Raw genomic sequence first — 19,795 nt, forward strand, 5'->3', positions numbered from 1 at the left:
ATAGGGAAAAGGACTATACAAAGTTTATATACAGAGGTTTTTGTCTTAAGCTAAAAGAAGAATCAGCTAAAAAAGAACTTAACAAACTAATCATTGTCCTAACTAAATTTTTGAAAAATAAAATGTACATGAAACGGTGCAGCTCTGCATTTTTACTCTTTATTGAAACGACGCGTACAAGTTTCCTCATTTTTCTTCTTACCCCGTTATTATTGAAACGGTGCGTCTGGGGTCTTCTTTTTGTGGCTTTCTCCTTCAACCCGATCTCTCTGTTCTGCACAGCCATTTTTCCAGTTCTTCAAACCTTTAATCCTTCAAGTGTGAGCTCAATACTCCCCCTTAAGAGGAACAGTGAATATCATGAACGTTCATCTTGCTCAAGAGTTTGTAGAATTGATTCGGTTGCAATGCTTTAGTAAGAATATCTGTTATTTGTGTGCTGCTTGAAATGTGCTTTTGTTTGATCAACCTAGTGAGGACCTTTTCTCTAATAAAATGACAATCTATTTCTATGTGTTTGGTCCTCTCATGAAACACTGGATTCTTACTTTTGTGTATAACAAACTAACTATCAGAATAAAGATCTATTGCTTCATTTTGTTTGATTCCAGAATCTTCTAAAATACTTTTGATCCAGATCATTTCACAACAAGTTGAAACCATTGATCTGTACTCTGCTTCAACTGAACTCTTAGCAACTACTGACTGTTTCTTTGATTTCCAACTTACAAGTGAGTCCCTAATGAAGATGCAAAAACCAATGACTGACCTTCTGGTGTCTGAACATCCTGCCCAATCACTGTCAGCATATCTTGATATTTTTAGAGTGGATTTTGACTTCATTAGTATTCCTTGCCCCGATGATGCTTTCAAATACTTTAAAATCCTGTGAGCTGCAACTAGGTGTTTCTTTCCCGGTTTGTCCATAAATTGAGATAGAACTTGCACATCATAACAAATATCTGGTCTGCTGAAAGTCAAGTATATCAGCTTTCCAATCAATTGCCTGTAGCTTGTAGGATCTGACAATATTTCCCCATCCTTGACTTTGCAGAGTTTGTGGTTATAATCAATCGGTGTACTTACTAGTTTAGCTCCAAGAAGCCCATTCTTTTCTAGGAGATCAAGAGTATACTTCCTTTGGCATATTGAAATCCCTTCAGGTGACTTAGCAATTTCAAGCCCCAAAAAATATTTTACTGTTCCCAAGTCTCTAAGTTTAAAAAGAGAGTTCAGAAAATCCTTGACTTTGTTTGATTCCTGAACAGATGCGCTACCAATAAAAATGTCATCTAAATAGACAAGTAATGCTGTAAAGTTTCCATCATCTGTTTTCATGGTGAACAATGAATGATTTGAGGCTGACTGTTGAAATCCATATCTCAGAATAGTTGTAGAAAATTTTGCATTCCACTGCCTTGATGCCTGCTTCAAACCATACAGAGATTTATGCAATTTGCAAACCAATCTTGAATTTGCAGCGCGCTCCCCATTGACAGAATACCCTTAAGGTAAATCCATATATACATCTTCTTCTAAATCTCCATTTAGAAAATCATTATTTTTATCCAGTTGAGACAGATGCCAATTACATGTTGCTGCTAGTGCAAAGAAAATTCTCACTGTTGTTTATTTTGCTACAAGACTAAATGTTTCCTGGTAATCAAATCATGCTACCTGATCATAGCCTTTTGCAACTAGGCGTGCTTTGAATCTTTCCACTTCACCATTTGCATTCAGTTTCACCTTATAAACCCATCTGCAGCTAATGATGTGACAATTTGAAGGTAGAGGTACAATAATCCATGTTTCATTATCCTCTAAAGCTTGCAATTCAAGAGCCATGGCTTCTCTCAAGTGAGAATAATTCACAGCCTGATGATAAGAAACAGGTTCCTGTATATGTGATAGTGAGGTGGTAAAAGACTTGTGTGAGCGAGCAAGTTTTTGAGGTGATAGGAATTTGGCAATTGGATGGGAGGTAACATGCTTGGTTGTTGGTGGCAATTCTGTATAGTATGCTTCCAGATGCTTTGGTGCATGTTTAACTTTTGTACTTTTTCTTGCAGGCACAAATGTGTTTTCACTAGCAGTTTGTTCAGGTTGATTTGTGCTGTCTACAGTGGGCAGACTGCTTGAAGGTGATGAATCAGGTGAGACATCATTGGTATTTGAATTGGTATGGTTTAATTGAGGTGATATAGGTTTAGATAGGTCAAATTCAACTTGTTCGTGGTTTGGAAATGGAATTATTGTAGGGTTATGGTCAAAATGATCAAAATATGTGTCATGCACAACATGTGTTTGATGAAATGTAAATGGCTGCTGATCATGCTCTTTAATTCGAAATGGAAATGTTTGTTCATGAAAAATCACATCTCTTGATATTAGGACTTTGTTAGCACTGAGATCATAAACCTTATAGCCCTTCATGTTATTTGGATAACCTAGGAATATGCATTTAGTGGCCCTTTTATCTAGTTTTTTCCTATTTTGTGTCAATGTAGACACAAAGCACAAACATCCAAATACTCTCAAATGGTCATATGAAGGTAATTTATGATGCAGGAGCTCATATGGTGTTTTATTGTGAAGAATTTTACTTGGCAACCTATTGATGATGTGAATTGCTGTTAAAACTACATCTCCCCAAAAATGTATAAGCACATTTGACTGATGTAGTAAGCCTCTTGCAACTACTAAAATGTGTTGATGCTTCCTTTCAACAATTCAATTTTGTTGATGAGCTTCAACACATGACAGGTGGTGAATTATACCAGTACTTGCAAAGAAATCAATTAATCTTAGTTCTCTTGCATTATCAGTTCTTATACTTTTAATGGTAGAGTTGAATTGTTTTTGGGCAAAAGCATTGAAAGTAGGAATGATTATAGAAACTTCTGACTTAGCTTTCATTAGGAAAATCCAAGTAAACCTTGTATGATCATTAATCACAGTTAAAAAATAACGTTGACCAAACATAGTTGGACTTTCATAAGGTCCCCAAATATCAACATGCATCAATTCAAAAGGGATTTTTGTGTTTTTAACATGTACTGGAAAAGGTAACTTTCTTTACTTTGCCAAAGGGCAGATTTCACAAAGTAATTGATTTGAACATTTAACATCTGCACATTGTTGATGTATAACATTCAATCTTTCAAAAGGGGCATGACCAAGTCTGAAATGCCATAAATCAAAAACTTTATGTCCTGTATTACAAGCATTAACTGACAAGTTGAAAGATCTCTTTACAAGTTTATCAAAGGAATAATTTGACAATTCTTGCTCATCTTTCTTAGGTTCCATGACATATAATCTTGAAGAGGCCCTAGCTACCCCAGTCACTGTCCATGAATGAGTGTCCTGAACAAAACAGTACTTGTTAGTAAAGAGAACAGAAGTATCCTTTGTTCTGGTGAGTTGTCCTACTGAGACTAGATTGAATCTAAAACTTGGAACACAAAAGATATTTTTTAGAATTAACAGTGATGTTAATTTAACAACTCCTACATGTGTTACTATTGCTCTTTTGTTTTTTGGCAGTTGAACAAAACTATTAGTAACTGGCCTAGCTGAAATGAACATGTCTAGAGAATAAGCAATATGATCTGATGCTCCCGAGTCCATAATCCAGAAATCTAATTTTACCATGTCAACATTAACATTTCTGAAATTAAATGGCATGTTATTAATTGTGTTAAAACAAGAATGGTCTGAAATAATACCTGCAAAAGCTGAATTGATCAAGGAAGGGTTTGTCTGCAAGGTGTTTGATGAAAAGTTCTTACCATTAGAATCTGTTAAACCATTCTCACTTAAGAGCTCCATTAATATCTCTACTTGCTGTTTGATGATGGACATTTGAGACATGGATGAATTCCCTCCAGACTCTTCCTCATTGTCAAATTGACTTTCTCCAACTGATGAGTCTGCGACTAAAGAGACATTGTTTACAGCTGCCTTCCCTTTTTTGACATTGTTCTTCCCTTTGGTAAATTTGAAATCCTCTAAAAATCCAACCAGCCTGTAGCACTTCTCCTTCACATGCCCTTTCTTCCCACAATGATTACAAATTATGTCCCTCTTAACTTTCTTCTTCCTTTCTGCTGCAGTATACATTGCAGCTGTTTCAAGAGTTGGCTGTGTTTGAAAAGGCATGTTTCTTTGTGCTTCTTCCCTCAAAACCAGACTGTACACTTTGTCAAGAGCTGGAATAGGATCCATGAGGATTATCTGGGATCTCACAGTAGAAAAGGATTCGTTCAAGCCATTTAAAAACTTGAAAACCATGTCTTTTTGATACTGTTCAAAGTACTTCTTGAAGCAATTTGGATTGCAATTTCCACAATCACAGTGTGGTAAGGGTCTGAAACTTCCCAACTCCTCCCATACCCCTTTTAGTTCAATAAAATATGCATCCACTAGTCGTGAACCTTGTGTTATGTTACCAAGAGTGTACTGCAAATTGCATATCCTAGTGTCATCAGGCTGTGTAAAGTTTTGTTTTAGTGCAGTCCAGATTTCTGAGGCTGTGTCCATGTAGAAAACTGTTGATGCTATAGGCGGTGATATTGAATCCAATAGCCAAGCCACTATTAGATTGTTACAACGAATCCAAGGGGTGAAAAAAGGATCTGAAATGTTTGGTTTGACTATGGTTCCATTGATAAAGCCTATTTTGTTTCTAACAGATAAGGCTAATTGGAAAGACCTATTCCAAGTAACATAGTTGCTTGTGGTTAGCTTGGGGTTAATCATAACAGAACTTGGATAGTCTGTATGATGAATAAAATATGGTGACTGTGGATCCCCTGTTGGTGAGATTTGTGTTTGAGTCATGGTTTGAGGCCTTGACTCAATGGATCCAGATTCAGACATAGTATTTTGTGGATTGACAGATCCAGTTAAATAGTAATGAAGAACAAAAGAATAAATGAGCTTGAGTAATGTTGATTATTAGAATCCTTACTTAGAGAAGAATGCTGATGAGAATGAGGCAAGAAAATTTCTGCTGCAAATGCTCTCCGATCACTGGCTGTAGTGTATCGGTTGCAAGAATTTTGTGCCCTGCTCTGATACCATGTCAGAAAAGCTGAAAGAGCGGCGCAGAATGATAAGAGAATGGTGTATTCTCGTTACGAAAATAGGGAAAGAAACTATACAAAGTTTATATACAGAGGTTTTTGTCTTAAGCTAAAAGAAGAATCAGCTAAAAAAGAACTTAACTAACTAATCATTGTCCTAACTAAATTTTTGAAAAATAAACTGTACATGAAACGGTGCAGTTCTGCATTTTTACTCTTTATTGAAACGACGCGTACAAGCTTCCTCTTTTTTCTTCTTACCCCGCTATTATTGAAACGGTGTGTTTGGGGTCTTCTTTTTGTGGCTTTCTCCTTCAACCCAATCTCTCTGTTTTGCACAGCCATTTATCCAGTTCTTCAAACCTTTAATCCTTCAAGTGTGAGCTCAATAGATTTTCTTACAACTTTGTTTATCTACAAAGATGGAATAGCAAAGACATACATATAAAGAACAAATTGATAAGATGTCCAAAACCCTTGCATTCAATGGTTTCACATGAAAAATATCTTCCTTTGCGGTCGTTAGTGATTTTAATCGTCTTTGTCTTTAGATGTTAAATCATTTATTTTTCGTTTGACAAAATGGTATTGGTACAAATACGAAAGGACAAGGTTGAAGAGGATGCAATGGACCTTTCTCCATTTTTCATCCATCCTGCTAGCCTCATTGTCAATTTCACAAATGTCATTCCTCTTGTTATTATTTTCTTGCTTTGATGGGTTTTAGATGAGGCAAACGTATGTTCGAAGATCTTCATGATGAAATCCAATTAGTGATCGTTTTCAAATGAATTTGGATATGGTATGGAATGATCTTGGTCCTCTTTCGAAATTAAGCTTTTGATCGGGTAAAATTTCATCCATGGTTTTTAATCTTTTATTGTATTTTCGATTTAATTTTTAATGTTTGAATTGTTTTATAGTTTCATTTTGATCCTATCATTACGTTATTTCATTAATAATTGAGAGTATTATCCATGTTTAATGTTAAAGAAATGTCCATGCGTTGTGTCATGTAATCTATAACATTAAAAAAAATTTGATGAAATTAGGACCAAAATGAAAAATCGTTTTAAGAAGTTAGGGACCATAAATGAAATTTACCCTTTTTTTTCTTTTATTAGTAGCTAAAGATAAATTTAAAGGAGGTACAACAATAATTTAGATTCGGAAAATTGAATAAAACCCCAAACCCTAAAATTCTAAACCTTAAATAGTTAAATTTTAAATAAAAAATGAAAATAGGGCAAGAAACCAAACTTTTAGATGAAACAACCCTATCTCTTTCTCGAAACCAATTTGCAAAAGCTTAAAATGATATTTAGATAGAGACAATGAGAATAACAATTTATTAAATATAAAAAAGTGCCACCCACTCATTTAAAATATTTATTATTTAACACACAATTAATGATAATATATATATATATATATATATATATATATATATATATATATATATATATATATATATATATATATATATATAGACTTGTTTAAAGAGTTTATTATAGATATGCCACACACGTGAAAATATCATTAATTATGATCTTCTAGTAGTTTCTACTTTTGAAGGATTTTTTAATTTTTAAAAAATTTCACAAATATTAAATTCCTTTGGTTTAGGAAAAAACTTTGTAAAGTTTCATTAAAATAAATTTTTAAAGAATCTCTTGAATGGGTTTATATCTTACATAACTAAAACATTCGAAATGTTGTATAACGTGTTCCCCAACTTTTTGGACTAATTAAATCTAGGGTCCAAATCTCATGGTTATCTTTCGATGACTTTAATTTTGAATGTATGATTTTTTTATAAGATTCAATACATTTTATGCTAATTCGGAGACTCAATAACTTATCTAGGGTTTTTCCTTAGAAACCTAATAGCTAAAAATAATAATACATCTCACTTTATGTTAATTTGAAGACTCTGAAATTTATCCTAAGACAATAATTAGGAACTAGAATCCAATGGAAATTAATTAATTAATTCGTGTGCTGGACATCTCCAAGAAGAGAAAAATGTTGTTGTTATTCAGTCAACACCTAACAGTTTAGTGGAGGTTAATTAATTTGATCAACTTTCAACATTCAAATCAATAACAAAAAAGGAATATGAAATTAGAAGAATAAATCGTGTAGGAATAATTTTCCATAAGGATCAAGAATATATTCAACTTTTAGATATATGTTGGGTAAACATCAAATATGATTTAATCATCTAGAAGTGATGAGCTCGACTTACATCATAAAGTAATTTTCGTTTGACAAAATCTTCCCACATGATTTGATTAATTCCTCTATTATATCAACTTAACGATATTGCTTAATATATAATATTTTTGAATATTCAAATCAAATATAAATGTATCTATTTCTCTATTCAAAACGTTATACCCCCCACCTCAAATTAATATATATATATATATATATATATATATATATATATGTGTGATGTTTATAAATTATACTAAGTAAGATGCTTGCTTCAATTATATAGCAATTGGTCAAATTATATACTATAGCAACATGGACAGCCAGGCGATTAAGGCAAAATTTTCAATGTATCCAAATTCATTTAAAACTTTCATCAAATAACATTTATGATCATTAAGTCATTGACATTTGACGAGCATGTTCATTGAACAGCTGTTATGCAACATTAATAAACAATGTTGTGCTTGTGATTTTATTACTGCTGCTTTCCTAGATTCATAGCATGCCATAGAGTCTAAAAATTAGAAAAAAATGTAATCTATTGGAATTTAAAAAAAAAGGGTTAACCTAGAGATATTAGAAATTCCTGCTTATAGCTCAATAGTACTTTTGTTTAAATTTAAAAATTCATGCTTTCGTGTTTTAATAATATTTTTTATAAATAAATATAAATATGACATGATTAATTAATCATGTCGAATGTCTAAAATACACATAGGTAAATATATTTAATAACTATATAACACGACTCCATACGATTAACATATTTATTAAATATTTATTTTCAAAATTCAAAGTCAATATATATCTACAATTTAATCTCTCAAGTTTTAACCATGGAGATCATGTTCTTCCATTAAGGCGTAAGTATTTGTCTTATGTAAAGCGATTCTAGAAGACATTAACAAACTTTAATGAAGAAAAATGACTCTAAAGTATTCTGATTCGATCCCAAACTTAATAATTTTTAGAGGAGTGGGTAATTAATGTTATAAATAAATGGCCCAAAAGTTTGGTGATCATATTCATTGATTCTTCTGTAACTGGTCAATGATGAAAAATAATAATAATAATAATAAAAAATCCAAGATTCCTAGGTAGGCATCTTCCATTAGAATAGTCCACACTGGCAAAGCCAATGTCACTTTATAAAGTTGACTATTGGACCCAAATTAGTAATTAACTCTTAGGTTCTTCTAGTCTTCTACCCCACACCAAAGAAATTATATAAACCCCTTTTTTTCCTGATTTTCTTGTCCTTTACTTTTTGTCAAAAACTAGCAAAAAATTGAACCAGATACTAATAATTGACTTGAATATTCAAAGTTGGGGGAAGAAACTATTCAAAATAAGTTTATAATTAAATTAAGAAGGGAGGATTTGCTTAAATTTGAGTTTGTTTCATAATGATGTGATTGTATGTCTTTTGGCTTTTGTCTTACCCTACACCCTAATATTAATTGAGATCTAACTTGCAATATAGGTGCAAAGAAAAACTAATACATCTGATGTCATTTATTGACACTTTTTAATTGAGTTATTATAAATTAATCAAATTGATTATATTCTTGCATTCCCTACCCCTCAAAAATTAAATAATATTTTTTAAATTATAAGTTAGGTTTATCCAAAAAAATATAATTCGATAACAGTCACATTTTACTTTAAAAAAAAGATTCAGATTCACGTCTAAATTCAATCACTTTTTTTAATAAGAAAAAGATAAATTTGCGAATTCATAATTCACACGATAAAATTAATTTATATTTGATGGAAATAACAATTGAAACATTGTAATATAATGGTATTATAATTTTGGAGAAAATTACATATATATATATATATATATATATATATATATATATATTAGAATAATTCACTGAGAGAGTGATATTTTTGGTTAGGAAACGTTGAATTACGCCATCTACTTAAAAGAAGACTTCGGCTTGTCTTGTAATGACAATTTGCATAGACTATACTTCTGTTATTATTATTATAAGTTTTTTCTAGAGACCATATTAATAATTATGTCTTGTTTTTCTCTAAATATAAGTAAACTTCTTTACTGACGTTTTGACCTAAGTTAAACCTCAGTAGTTTTGAAAATTCAAAATTAATTAAATAAATAAAAAATAAAATATTAATTATCATGAAAGTCACGACTTTAATTTTAAGTCGATATTGGTTGAAAATATGTATTTTCAAAATATGTCTGAATCTCACGTAATTGTGTATGAAATACTTTGGTAGGGTGGATGTATAACGGGTCATTATTTTTGTGGAGGAAAATGGCACACCCAAGTCAATATAGAGCTGAAGCAAAATGCAATTAATAATATAAATGGCAAGGTGGTAATTGTATATCTTTGAGGCAGAAGCTTTCCTAACTTCGGAGGTCTATAAAAAAGAGTGGATCCTCTTCACAAGTATAAGCGTAGAAAGAGTGAACAGAGACAAGTTCTTTCAAAGAAGAAGAATAAGGAGCTAGCTAGGTTGGCTTTAATGGCTGTCGAAGAAGGGATAGATGATTACACTCAAGATGGCACTGTGGACCTTAAAGGGAACCCAGTTCGCAGATCAAAGAGAGGTGGATGGACTGCTTGCTCCTTTGTTGTTGGTAACTTGCTCACTTTTTTCCCTTGTCTTTTTCTAATTCCCATTTTCAGTCCCTCTTTTAAGGGCACAGTACCCTCCTCAACTTTAAGGAAACTTTTGTTATGGGACCAAATCCCTTAATTTTGCTCTTGGTGTCGCATGGATGAACCATTTCCCTGTATAACTTTTCAGAACACTTGTCTCTCTCTACTTGTTCTCTTTTCGGTGGTTTCTCTTTTCTTTCAGGATAAAGAAAATGATCTTGGTTCGATCATTCAAACAAGAGGGTTGGTCTAGCTTGTGAACCCAAATTATGGAGTTCCATAAGCTTTGATTTGGTTCAACTGCCAACTATAATGAAAGAAGCTTCCTACTATATACCTACTCGGCATTTTTTTTTGAAGCTTCTGATTTAATTCAGTTTTCCTCCAATATTTGACAAAGATCTATACCCTGCCGAATTTAATGTCCCATCTCCCCATATTTAAGTCTCCCACCAGCTTCATCAACACCCTTCTCTCCCCCCCCCCCCTCTCTCTCTCTCTCTCTTCTCCAGATAGTCGACCAGGGCATCATGCCTGCCATGTCCTTGTATTTTTCAACATATACTTGGGCTTGTCAGTACTCACTTTTCAAAATGATATACTATAGAAAGAAACAGTATCAGGCAGCTACTGGCTTCCTGCTTGGGCTTAAGGATTTAACCAAGGTTTCCAAAACTGAATCTTCTATAGTTAGAAACAATGCTCCTGGTCAACTATTACAGACAGTTTTTCCAAAGTTGAAAGGTTTTCCCATTATTTCCGTGGACCCCATGCACGTCTCCACCATGAACATCCAAAAAAGCAACCCAAACCAACCAAGATAATAATCATCATCATGCTAGGCAGGAATACCACACACTGTACATACATTCCCGGCGCCGGCCGCACTAATTAGGACAAAACACTTCTTCCCTTTGTCTTTTTTCAGTGTATGAGGTCTTTGAACGCATGGCCTACTACGGCATATCCTCGAACCTTGTTCTCTACTTGACGAGGAAGCTCCATCAAGGCACTGTCAAGTCGGCCAACAATGTTACCAATTGGGTCGGAACCATTTGGATAACTCCAATCTTGGGCGCCTACGTCGCAGATGCTCACCTTGGACGCTACTGGACTTTTGTCATTGCGTCTGTAATTTATATCTCGGTATGTTCTCGAATTGTGACTCTCATACGTACTATGACTGATAACCAAACTATTCAACAAATCACGAGCTTTGCTTGGGAAAAAGATAAAAGAGTGTGTCCATTTGACATTAACATTAATCGGGTCCTACTTATATCTTTTAAGATATTTTTGTTTACGCACATGTTGTTACCATGACGGGCCATATCTTAATTTTCACATGTCATATCACATGCATGTACTTGCCTGCATATATATATATATATATATATATATATATATATATATATATATATATTTATAAGTCTTATGTACCTGTACACGTGAAATAAATATACTTATTTACTCTATTAGGTTACTATACATGTCGGTACGTATTTCACACTAAAAATTCAAACTTTAAGGCTTATAAAATGAAGTTTTAAATGTTAAGACGTATTTTGAGTACTTTTTGAATAAAGAGATATATGTAATTATCATTGAATTAAATATATACCGATCATAAGCATAGTTTTAATTGAAAAAAATTTTATGAATAGGTGATGTTACACCATGTCAATATATATCATTTTTGTTCAAATTATATCATATAATTATGTTCATGAAATTGATTAATAAATAATGAATATTTATTTTAACAACTAATTATTAATAATTTTAGAATTTTTAAAAGAATATACTTATGTGTCATAATTTGAATGAAAGTGACATATACTTACATGATTTATAATCGATCTTATCTGAAACCGAAACAAAATTAAGAATTTAAGAATTTGACTAAGTCAATCAAATTGTAATTGGATATATGGTACTAATGGAATATGTGAAATGAAGCTGTTGTGCTGTAAATGGTCTGAAGTCGTGAGTCAAGGATAGTTACTAATTAAAACGATAGATTATAGTCAAATTGCGAAAAATTTGGGTTCAAACGTCAACAAAATGTGAAACATTGACTCAAATTTTTCTATGTTCCAATTATATGGCAGTAGACGATGACTCTTAGGCTATATATCGGTAGGAAAACTCTGACAAATTTGTCAGGTGGACCACGGATTTCTATGTCACAACTTGAAGGTTGCCCCATCTATCGGTGTAGAAATTTTTTTGTCTAATTTTCTTGGAAGCATCTGAGACTACTAAGTCTTATCAACTTACTTTAGATAGGGATAAAAATAAAAGAGCAACTGGGACTTTTGTATTTGTTTCTTAATTGTTGCGTACGCATGGGTGTTTGTAGAGAGTGGACCGTTGAAACTTTGGTATCTGCCCGAGGTAATAGATAAGCCTAGTTGCGAATTAACATTAAGATTCTTCTTATTCAACTCAGTTGGTTACCAAAATTTGTCGAGGAATGGGATATGAAATTAAGATTTAAATCTAATATTTGTGTAAGGATAAGATCTAAAAGTGCTAATTCAATTGTTGGTCACAGGGAATGTCATTGCTAACGCTATCAGTGTCAGTCCCTGGACTAAAACCACCACCCTGTCACCAAGCCAATGTAGATGATTGCAAGAAGGCGTCAACGTTACAGTTAGCGGTGTTCTTTGGTGCACTCTATACTCTAGCTGTAGGAACCGGTGGCACCAAGCCAAACATTTCGACCATCGGCGCCGACCAATTCGACGATTTCCATCACAGGGAGAAGGCTCAGAAGCTGTCCTTCTTCAATTGGTGGATGTTCAGCATCTTTTTTGGCACACTCTTCGCCAACACAGTTCTTGTCTACATTCAGGATAATGTGGGATGGACATTAGGATATGGGCTGCCCACACTTGGGCTCGTGATTTCAGTTCTGATTTTCCTGGCAGGCACGCCCTTCTACAGGCACAGGGTGCCCGCTGGGAGTCCTTTCACAAGGATGGCCAGGGTCATAGTGGCTGCCATGAGGAAATGGAAAGTGCCTCTTCCTGGTGACCCTAAAGAACTATATGAACTTGACCTGGAAGAGTATGCTAGGAAAGGAAAGTTCAGGATTGATTCAACACCCACCCTGAGGTTAGTTTATATTATTTTAACATATTATGGAATCTGAAATTTTCCATCACTGGTCTCTTATCATCACATGTTCAACTTCGTGCATAAAATGTAGGTTCCTGAATAAGGCTGCTGTCAAAACAGGCTCCACAGATCCATGGATGCTATGCTCAGTAACCCAAGTAGAGGAAACTAAACAAATGTTAAGAATGATCCCAGTGATGGCTGCCACTTTTGTGCCAAGCACCATGATCGCTCAGATCCATACCCTCTTTATAAAACAGGGCACCACCCTTGATAGACAGTTGGGCAGCAGTTTCAAGATCCCCCCTGCAAGTTTAGCCGGATTTGTGACAATATCTATGCTTATTAGTGTTGTCCTCTATGATCGATTCTTCGTCCCGATTATGAAAAAGTGGACTAAAAATCCTAGAGGCATTACTCTACTTCAAAGAATGGGAATCGGTCTGGTTCTTCACATCATAATCATGATAACTGCTTCTCTTATTGAAAGGCACAGACTCAGCGTGGCCAGGGAGAATGGCTTAGTTGAAAATGGAGGGCAACTTCCACTAACTATATTCATTTTACTTCCCCAATTTGTGCTTATGGGAACAGCTGATGCATTTTTGGAGGTGGCCAAGATTGAGTTCTTCTATGATCAGGCACCGGAAAGCATGAAGAGTCTTGGTACTTCATATTCAACCACTAGTCTGGGAATTGGAAATTTTCTCAGCAGCTTCCTTCTTTCTACAGTTTCTGATATCACCAAAAAGCATGGTCACCAAGGATGGATCTTAAATAACCTAAACAAATCTCATCTTGACTACTACTATGCATTCTTTGCAATACTCAACTTCTTGAACTTCATTTTCTTCTTGGTAGTAATCAAGTTCTATGTCTACAAGGCTGAAGTTTCAGATTCACTGCATGTGCTTACAGAAGAACTGAAGGTGATGAGATTGAAGGCATCAAACCAAGAAGAGTCAGGGGCATAGGTTGATGGAACATGTTGGATAAGAGTAGCCCTTGTCCATAGGAATACCGGAGCTGAAATTCAACTTTTGAAAAGTGAAACATTTTATCATTCAGGGCATTGACAGAGTACTCTTTGGGGCCTGCGTTATTGATGGAGCATCATAAACCTTTGCTAATGACTAGAAAGAATACAATGTTTACTATTCTTGAAAGGAAAAGAAAGGAATAATTATGTGAAGAAATGTAAAGTGTGGAGATAAGGTTATCTTTTTACAGAAAAAAAAATTCAAGGTCCAAGGTAAGGTATAACAAATTAAGGGAAGGAGGAAAGATACGATAGTTTCACATATTTCACTCTTACTCTGATGAATTGATCCCCTCATGATCCATAAAAAATTAAGAATGCCTAATGCTATAAAGAGTTAAAATGAAATAAAAGAAATATTGTACAATTCCCCTCTCTACTCCCCAGCAAGATTTTGATATAACATTTTAAGTTAAACCAAATTCAATACAAATGCGCCCCCTTGAGATTTCCTTCAACTTTGAATACAGTTTACATCAATAGAAATCAATGCTAGAAAACACAAAATCTCTGCTTCACATGTGCGATATCTACATTGGCCTCTTCCATTCATTTCCTTTTTGCCAATTGAAATGACTTCTTCAAGAACAGATTCGCCGCCCGGTCATTCCTATGGCACAACACCCTTAGTATAGTGTTTGGATCCGCTCTGTTCCACCTCCCTGTTGTTGGTGGCATAGGTAGCTTTTGCCCTGTACCTATGAGACCTATTCCGCTCGTTTCACAAGTGATAATGCTGAAATCTTCCATCAGTTGTTCAGCGCATTGACCCATCAATGTTATCACCCCTTCAACTGCCTCAGCCTCCCTCTGGACTACGTCCTCGGATATCAAGCCTTCTCCACAAGTGCAAAACACCCTCTTCAAGCTGTCAAAGTCCTCCTCAATCATCTCGTGATCAGACCGGTGGAAGATCCTGGAAGGTCCCCCAGCGAGCAAAACCATAAGGAAGGCTTCAAAAGCTGATTTCATAACTTCCTTCATTGCTAATGCTTGAGCCCGGTCTGTGAGTATTGCAGTAAGAAGTGTGAGGTTCTGCTTTAGAATTCTGATTGCAGGTCTAATTCTCGCGTTGGTTACATCACCAACATAAAGGCTCTCATAGAAAACAGAATTTGAATCGAGGAAGATAAGGCGGTAAGCAGCAACTTCTGATACATGATCACAGGCAGATTGAATGGCTCCATTAACATGTTCAAAGTAGGAAGTTGAAGCACCATGGTGCCTGCGGCTGCTGCTGAAACGGTTCCGTGTTGAGACTCTTGGTGAGAGGGTGAGGGTTTTATCAAGGGAATGGAGGTTAGAAATTAGATAGTGCAAGGTATTAAGGCGGATGTAGAGCCGCTGTGTCCCACGGCTTGTTGATGGGCGAGGATGGTGACCTTCTATAGTCATAATGCGGTGCATCCCTTCTACTCCAACACTGCAAGGAGTAGCCTTTTTCCAGAGTTTGAAGAACTTTGAATCTCGGTTGCATCTGGTTAGAGGAGGAAGTGTGGGGAGATAACTCTGTTTTGACCCTGAAAAGAATGTGACAAAAGAAATGAGAAATGTATCCTGCCCATACGACATTGATTTGCTGCGGAGGATGATTTCAAGTTTTCCATGAAAACGAGCAAGTTTAAAATGGTGTATGAAGCACAATTAGATGGTTCTCACCACATGATGCTACGAAGGTAGTGTATTCTTGGAAGAGCTGCTCTAAACCTTCAGCTAGATCAAGAACCAAATCATCTGTAATTCCAATTGGAATTTCAAAGAATTCATTCGCTGTTTCCCTGGCCGATTTCATTAGCTCCACAGCTGACTGTGCATATGGCTCAGATTTGGACTTGGGGTTCCAAGTCTGCAAACATAAATTGTAACCAATTAGTAATTAGTTAAGTTCAATCATATATAATTTCTTCTTTTTTTTTTCACTTGGTAAACTTTAAAACAAAAAAAGAAAAAGATTGACTGACTTCAGTTTCTTTTGCTCTACAAAGCGACTCTTTCCCTTTCTTTAATCTTTCTTCTATCCATTGTCTCAAGAGTTTCAATATGATTGAATCAACTTCATATGGCATCATTTCTCTGACAATTCCTTTGCCTCCATCTTCACACTCTTCGGAATCTTCAACCACCATTTGAACCAAAACCTTTTCTAGTTTTGCAGCTCTTTGTAGTACCCCAACTATCTCAGTGTTGAGCATACTTGTCCCAGCTAAATATTGCTTCAACACTGCTCCATAGCATTGGTGCAATGTCACAGCCGCAACTCCAGCTGCAATCGGATGCCATCTCTTCAATATGGGACTAAATAACTCCCTCTCTTTCGCAGCCAAATCCTCGGTTTCTTTAGCCAATTGAAGAAGAGCTTCACTAGCTTCTTCTCTTTCTCCCTTTGTTGTATTTTTGACATTTTCATTTTCGATTATCTATAGCAATCAAAGAAGGAGGAAGAATTAAACAAAACTTATGCCAACAGATGAGTATTTGATAATAAGATATAGTTGCCTACATGCATATTGCTCACCTTTTGAAATGCATTTTTCACAGAAGATCGAATGTAATGATCTACACGGTCACCGGTTGAATCCACAAGCAATGTGTCCCCTTTCTTGCTCCCTTCCCCTTCCATGATTGTAACATCTTCGCCTAAAATCTTTGTCGCTGATAATGCCAGAGGCAAAAGATTTTCAATCCCACCAATAGTTCCTCTGTTGAAATAATCATGGTAGTGAGATAACCTCTTCTCTGCCCAATTCTGCATAGAAACTAACATGGAAGACAATAGTTTCATATACGCTGCCTCTCTATCTGGCTTTCTAGCATCATTTGCCACCTCTGCCAACATAGCATACGCAGCAGAAAGAAGATCGGGCTCCATCTGATTAGTCGCAACATATTGCTGAAAAAGAACCCAAGTGAAACAAGCATTGTGAATTTGCCTATTGATCCCCAAAGTAGACCACGTCTTCTTCATCAATTCTAGCAACTCATCAACCTCATCAAGGACTAGCGTCTCGTCCCTAATATCAAATATGGCCTGAAGGAGAGAAGTGTAGATGTGAATGTTAAGAGGGAACCCATCAGCCCAATGGCACACGTCAGTAGTAGTGCCGTTGGCACTTCGCCAGGATAAGGAAACAACACTGTTGCACAATGTTCTCATCGTGTCGGAGTTCTTGCCGGTGTCTATAGGCTTGGACTCGCTGGCTCGGATTATGTCGCGCATACGCATCAGGAAAGAGTTTGATTTGTCTACAGGGATTGATGGGTGGAGGAAGAGGCCTGCTTCCAGGACTTTGAGCTGACGCTTTTGCCAAAGATGGTACTCGTGCGAGTCATTGAATTCGGATGGTTTTAAGTGCCGAAGAAGCTCAAGCGGAAGGATGATAGTCTCTGATCTCCTACCCATCTGTTGAAGCCAAAATGGTTTTACCAACAGAGAACTGATTAGTTGGGAGATGAATCAAATTTAACATCTCAATTTTTAAAATAAAATTTGACTATCATTAGATTATTATTTCGTTATGTTATTCAATATTATTATTTTTAACAAGCAATTAATATTGACATGCATTGTACTAGTAATGTTGATATACGTACTTGGCCAACAAGGGTTCGCATGAGAGTCTTCCTAAGCCTACTATCACTCTGTTCTGTCACCCTCATTTGCTGTCTCATAATCTCTGCCGAAGTTAAAGGACGCCTCGGTCTCGACGCTGGCAACGTGGAACCGCCGGTTCCAGGGCTAGAACCAGAACCACCATGTCCATGAGAAACCGGCGATGATGGCGTGGACCCTCCACCACCACCGCTGCTAAGACCCACCGAAGACATTGACATCCTTCTGGAAGGTGATCTTTTCAACATCTTTAATCCCAAGGCCCTTTTAACCCTACTCGTAGGGGTCATCACCACCCCATAAACCCGCCCGCTCGGTGACCCTGGCCCGGGTCCTGACCCGTTTCCTCCATCTGCACCATTTCCATGATCATGTGCAGAGTAAAATGTTAAAGCATTTCGACCTCCAAAACCTGGTGATGAACGGCAAGCTGTGAAGAATATTTCGTAGGCTGTTTCACGGATGTCATCACGGTCAAGACCTTCAAGCTTACCAAATGGCCATGCGAGGTCCATATTATTATCATTAGAGGTGGAGCTGCTGTTGGTGGTGGTCGTGCCATGGAGGGGACCGGAGAAGAACTCCCGGCCGGATTGGTGGGCCATGGCTGAAAGGGGTTGGGGAATGAAGGGGGGGGGGGGGGGGGGGGGGGGGGGGGGGGAGGGGACTTAGTAACCGGCCAAAAATTTAAGTCAGCGTCTCCGACGGGTAAGAGAATGGATGGAAGAAGGATTGCATTTCTTTTTATAAAGAGAGAGAGAAAAAACAGAGATTTTGTTGGTTAAGATGACAGCATTTTTGTGCTGAGGAAAGAGAAAAAAACATTGCTGGTTTGATGGGTATGCCAACGTTGTAGTGCGAATGAAAACGAGGAAAGATCGGGTGGTAATGACACTTAAGATAGCAAATTCCAAAATGCTATTCCGGGGTGCAATTCTCTTACTGCAATTTAATGTCCATTTTAATTTGATTCTTCTTTTGAATTAGTTCCTTCATTGACATTTTATCTTTATTAATGTGCTTTAATTAATATATATAGGGATAAGTTTCTTTTATCTTCTACACACAGAACATGAACTTCAAACCAAAACCCTGGAACTCTTTCGGTTTGGTTTTTCAACTCCTAAATTTGTGTAACCCGTTGCATGTCTGAAACCAAACATTCGATGGACTCCGAAGTTGTTGAGGTGTGAACCGTTGGGTCTGCTTTATTCCATCATAAGAAAGCAATCTATCATCTCCCAAGTTCTGACATTTCCGTTGACAGATTTTTCCATAACAAGATTCTATCTACCCGCCACTTACTTCAGCAGACAGAAAAATGGTCTCTGCTACTGGCTTTGCCCTGCTCGTATTGCCCATTCATTGACTAAATCTTCCTCCTATCATTTCCGAGCCTGAAGCTAGCTAGTCAGGACATGAAAATGTTGGGTTTTGCACGGATGCATGAGTTAGCCCAGAAATAGATCACGTGGTGGTTGCCTTCAAGCCCAAAAAACAAGGACTTACCAATTGAAAAACCCTGTCAGGACCCCATTGTCTCTTTCTGAGTAGAAAAAAGAAAAAACATTCAACAGTAAGGAAATAGTTAAAATATCTTACTCTTGCCTGAAATGTATAAGAAAATAGCATATAAGTAGCGGTGGAGTTAAGATTTCGTGATCGGGGTGGAGAGTCAAAAATAATATTTATAAAATAAAATAATTATATTAAAGTATTTTAATATTTAGTTTATTAATTTGTACATGATTCTCTATTTAAAAAAAAAAATTTAAATCCCTTTCTCCAAATCCTAAAAATAAAATAATTATATTAGAAGTTCAATATTTGATAAAAATATAAAAAAATTAGATGAAAAAAGTTCATATAAAAATAATACAAATAAATCCTGAAAATTATTCAATGGAATTAATCTTAATAATTTACTTAAACAAATTAATTAGTACAATTTTAAATAATTTAATAGTGACAATAATTCCAATTTCTATATAAACTTAACAACAAACATATATTAACAAATATAATAACAAAAATCTCAATGGAAGCAAACTCTTAAAAAATATTAAAGATTATC

At 35.7% G+C, this 19,795-nt stretch overlaps 2 protein-coding genes and 1 long non-coding RNA gene across 4 annotated transcripts; 2 read left to right on the top strand and 1 right to left on the bottom strand.

Moving 5' to 3' along the window:
• Positions 1-101: 101 nt before the first annotated feature.
• Positions 102-4,912, top strand: LOC148763384 (uncharacterized). 2 transcript variants are annotated; one of them, XR_016025836.1, is made up of 4 exons: positions 102-1,981; positions 2,070-2,153; positions 3,303-3,418; positions 4,116-4,912. It is a non-coding gene; the product is annotated as an uncharacterized LOC148763384 (long non-coding RNA). The 2 variants fall into 2 exon arrangements; XR_016025835.1 differs by lacking the exons at positions 3,303-3,418; positions 4,116-4,912 and having other exon boundaries at positions 2,070-2,349.
• Positions 4,913-9,668: 4,756 nt separating this feature from the next.
• LOC18603272 (protein NRT1/ PTR FAMILY 5.2-like) lies at positions 9,669-14,373 on the top strand. Its single transcript, XM_088805415.1, has 4 exons — positions 9,669-9,924; positions 10,875-11,092; positions 12,504-13,069; positions 13,164-14,373. Exons 1-4 carry the CDS (start codon positions 9,810-9,812, stop codon positions 14,044-14,046), a joined length of 1,782 nt encoding a protein of 593 aa, XP_088661541.1. The 5' UTR covers positions 9,669-9,809; the 3' UTR covers positions 14,047-14,373.
• A 238-nt stretch (positions 14,374-14,611) lies between these two features.
• Positions 14,612-18,326, bottom strand: LOC18603273 (protein unc-13 homolog). Its single transcript, XM_018119944.2, has 5 exons — positions 17,703-18,326; positions 16,627-17,511; positions 16,073-16,528; positions 15,771-15,957; positions 14,612-15,631 (listed from the first exon to the last, which is right to left on the bottom strand). Exons 1-5 carry the CDS (start codon positions 18,324-18,326, stop codon positions 14,661-14,663), a joined length of 3,123 nt encoding a protein of 1,040 aa, XP_017975433.1. The 3' UTR covers positions 14,612-14,660.
• Between the last annotated feature and the right edge of the window lie 1,469 nt (positions 18,327-19,795).

Source organism: Theobroma cacao, chromosome 4 (genome assembly GCF_053813885.1).
Source record: "Theobroma cacao isolate CCN51 chromosome 4, ASM5381388v1, whole genome shotgun sequence".
In the NCBI taxonomy this organism is placed as follows: Eukaryota; Viridiplantae; Streptophyta; class Magnoliopsida; order Malvales; family Malvaceae; genus Theobroma; species Theobroma cacao.